Source organism: Silene latifolia, chromosome Y (genome assembly GCF_048544455.1).
Source record: "Silene latifolia isolate original U9 population chromosome Y, ASM4854445v1, whole genome shotgun sequence".
In the NCBI taxonomy this organism is placed as follows: Eukaryota; Viridiplantae; Streptophyta; class Magnoliopsida; order Caryophyllales; family Caryophyllaceae; genus Silene; species Silene latifolia.
Genome location: NC_133538.1, coordinates 403,490,561 through 403,494,840, shown reverse-complemented (window position 1 = coordinate 403,494,840; position 4,280 = coordinate 403,490,561). Strand labels below are relative to the sequence as shown.

The 4,280-nt window shown below is 42.3% G+C and overlaps 1 protein-coding gene across 1 annotated transcript; it reads right to left on the bottom strand.

Moving 5' to 3' along the window:
- Positions 1-3,098: 3,098 nt before the first annotated feature.
- LOC141632233 (uncharacterized) lies at positions 3,099-3,581 on the bottom strand. The gene has a single exon (XM_074444795.1). It carries the CDS (start codon positions 3,579-3,581, stop codon positions 3,099-3,101), a length of 483 nt encoding a protein of 160 aa, XP_074300896.1.
- Positions 3,582-4,280: the final 699 nt, after the last annotated feature.

Here is a 4,280-nt window from a genome sequence, read left to right as displayed (position 1 = left end):
TAGCTACATGAATGGGCATATATTCAATCAGATGCCATCCCTTATTATCTTCAACATTTTTCTGGAATCTCCCCTTAGCTGCATTATCCAATATGGCTCTTTGATCAGCATACAACCCATTGTAAAATTGGGTGCATAAGAACCATCGTTGGAAACCATGGTGAGGTACAGAGCGGACTAGCTTCTTGAACCTAATCCAAGCTCCATTAAGATCTTTGGTAGCCAGTTGTGTGAATGTAGTGATTTGGCCTCTTAATGCACTAGTGCGCTGTGGTGGAAAGTACCTTCTGTAGAAGGCCAAAGCTAGGGAATTCCACTCAGTAACACCAACAACTTCCCTATCCAAATCTCTCAACCACTCTCGGGGGTCATCAGTCAAAGAAAAAGAAAAAAGAATTCCCTTAACCCTGTCTTGTGTCACCCCAGCAACTAAAGGAATGGTGGAGCAATACTCAGTAAACAACTCCATATGCTTACACGGTTCCTCGCTAGCTACCCCCTTGAAGAGATTCCTCTCAAGCAACTGAATATAGGCTGGATGAATTCCAAAGGTGCCCGAATCTATAGTATGAAGCAAGAAACCTTTGGGCAGAGAATCTACGGTAGGTTTTGAGTGACTGGCGATGTTCGGCATTTTTAGCAAACAGAGTTGTAAGAACAACAGATATAATAATGCCCTCTTCTAGGGCAGATTACCTACAACACAATTATAGCACTAGAGAAAAATATGAGATCAGTCTCAAGGATTAAATTCCTTAAGACAAGAGACAAACTAAATGTAAAGCAAACAAAATGACACCATCTCCCCGGCAACGGTGCCAAAATTTGACACAGCTGTCGCAACCCTATCAAAAATAAAACCAACCGGTCTCTATAAAATATAGTAGAGGCAGTCGGGTATCGAATCCACAGGGAGATGGGAATAATGTATGCTAAACTAAGTCTGTTTAGTAACCGTTTCTTGGGGGTTTAAATTTTTATTCAGAACTACGGAGATTAAAAGAGAAAGAGAGCAAAAGAGGAACAACAACTAAACTTTAAAGAGATTGACAAATAGAGAGAAACAGCTAGGACAATCGGTTCACCATGGTTTTCAAGGACTCCAACCTAGGGTCTTAGGTCAGCATAAACTCGGCCTGCAGGGTAATGAAAAGGTCCTCTCGGTCCGCTATTCACCCTAAAAATTACTAACTTAGCTTTCACCCTCATTAGAATGCCCTAATGTTCATTTCAAGTCTTACCCCTTCCAATCTCTCGGTCTAGGTCAAGGTGTACCAAATTAATTAGCTAAATGTGTCAACTCAAGCAACTAATCGCTATTAAATGCAGTGATTAACAACAGAGACCTAATTTGTGCCAAGCCCTAATCACCTATTCATAAACTTCCTAATTATCATGGTTCCCCTATGTCCCAGCATAAGAGATTAGTTAAGCATAGTGAGAATGAAGGGATTAACAATAATAAAAGGGACAATTGAATTAAACATTTCAATAAGGAGATAATTTATAAACTAAAAACTAGAAATTGAATACTCAGAGAAACAAGAATGAAAACAATATAGAAAAGAGAGAGTAGAATGAGAGTAATTCCAATAAATTAAAGACTACGGTTAAAGAGCGAGAATATGGATTACAAGAATGAATTCCCCAGTTCCAAGTTCTAGGTCTAAGGATTAGAGTATCAAGAGAAGAGATGAGAGAGAGATAGTATGAGATGATTGCCGTCAATCCCTCTCTCCTTATTTATTCTAAGGTACAAACTAAAATATCCGAAGATAAATTAAAAGATTGCGTAATTGACAAAAGCTCCCGATCGAGCAGAAATAAACTACTCGATCGAGCAAGATACTGGACAAACATCTTGATCGAGAACAATGAATACTCGATCGAGGAACATAGAAAACACTCCTCTCGATCGAGCTAAGTAATGTACTCGATCGAGAGTCTTCAGCAGCAAAACTACTCGATTGACCGGTTTAGGCAACCAATCTTAGTCGATCGAGCATAACAGCCTTGTATCAGCGCAGATCAACTCAAAACATCTTCCAAGACAACTTCACACATCCTTAGATGACAATTTCCGGGCTCCGATTCTTCCATTACCAAAATTCATGCAAAATGGGACAGGTTCAGGCTTGATTATGCTCCTTCCGGCTCATTCCTGCAATTAATACAAGATAGACCAAAGTAGACTAATCGAGGGCATTTGTAGCTAGTCTCCACATAAATAACATAGAAATGCGTGTAAATATAGGGTAAAAACCTTATATAAAATACACACATCACTTTCTACTTGGTACGGCCCCTCCCAGTTGTAGGCGAATTTTCCTGCTTGCCGGTTCTTGGTATTCTGGAAGACCTTCCCCAGGACAAGATCTCTTACCTGTAGGGTTCTTACCTTTACATTCTTGTTATAGCTCCTGGCAACCGTTTGTCGGTACGAAGCCATCCTAATATGGGTGCTGGTTCTTAGCTCGTCTATTGTGTCTAGACTGCTTGCCATTTCCACCTAGTTTCGTTCTTCTGTTATGCATCCGTACCTGTGGGTTGAGACCCTGACTTCGGATGGAATGATTGCTTCAGCTCCGAACAGCAGGCTGAAAGGTGTTTGTCCTGTTGCGACCTTGGGGGTGGTTCTGTCAGCCCAGAGGACCAGAGGCAGCTCCTTTACCCATTTTCCCTCTCTCCTCCAGCTTCTTTTTTAGATTTTGCACAATAATCTGATTGCTGGATTTGGCTTGTCCGTTGGACTGGGGGTTTCTGGGAGTAGACTTCTGCAGTGAGATATTCCACCTAGCATAAAAAGCTTCTGTCTTATTTCCAATAAATTGAGATCCATTATCACATATAATCTCAGATGGAATGCCAAACCTGCATATGATATTGCGTTTTAATGAAAGATATAACCTGGGTTTCTGTAACTTGGGAGGACGATTCTGCTTCTATCCATTTGGAGAAGTAGTCCGTCATGACGAGCATATAGACCTTGTTTCCTGGTGCTGGCTGGTGGCTAACGTGAGCGTGCCTCTGACAAGCATCACATTTCTTTGCGAACTCCACGACATCTTTGCTCAATGTCGGCCAAAAGTATCCCTGCCTCAGTGCCTTGTTGGACAGGCTCCTGCCCCTGCATGATTTTCACATTCTCCACTGTGGAGAGCATGCAAAACAGCCTGAGATTCTTCCTGATCTAGGAATCTGAGGTAGGGTCCAGCGAGGGATTTCCTGAACAAGACACCATCAACTAGTATGAATTTGGACGCTTTCATTTTGAAGCTCCTTACCTCCTTTTTATCTACTGGTAGGATGTCGTCCTGCAGCCAGGCCTGGTACAGTTTCCTCCAGTCTGAAGTTTCTTCCTCATTGCTGGTGCTGCACAACACTCTTGCTTCCTGTTTAGGTTTCAGTATTGCTGGTTCCAGCACGTGGACAATTGGTATTGTGGAGATGGCACCTGCTTTGAACGTTGCCCCCTGGGTGGCTAGGGCGTCTGCTTCTGCATTCTGGTCTCTAGGAATCTGCTTGATTTTGAATGTAGCAAATCTAAGGGTCAACTCTTGTGCTACGTCTCGGTACGCCATCATCCTGGAGTCCCTGGCTTCATAAGAGTCATTTACATGGTTAACTATTAGTTTGGAATCACTGCAAACCTTGAGGTGTTTGATTTTCAGATCCAGAGCCAGCCTCAGACACAGGATCAAGGCCTCGTATTCTGCTTCTTTGTTTGTGGCCTTGAATTCACATCGTACTGCCTGGACTATGAGGTCTCTCTAAGACGATCTGAGGACCAATCCTACTCCTGCTTCTCTTGCGTTGGGGGCTCTGTCCACATGCAGCTCCCACACCTGTTCTCCTTTATCTTCTTCCAAGTTCAGGATGTCTTGTTCTGCCTGGGTCTGAAGAGCTGGTGGTCGTGATACCTCGTGGGATTTAGTTTTCAGTACTTGTCGTTAGGAGCACCTAGACCAAAACACAATTTATAACTTCACCTACAACTCTACAATTAGTAAAGAGGCAAGTAAAGGTCGGATCCCAAGGGACAGGAATTGAGATGAGATTTCTATTGCAACTAGTGGTGTCTAAGGGTGTCACAATTGGGGTTTGAAGTAGAAGATCACTAAACTAAATAGCAATGAAAGTAAACAAGCAAGATGAATTAAAAGGGATGTAAACAATTGATAAAAGGCACTAGGGTGTCATGGGGTCATAGGGGATTCATGGGAATTGATCATACAAACATATTCCCAAGTTATAAGCAAGCAATTACTGTTGTGATGGAT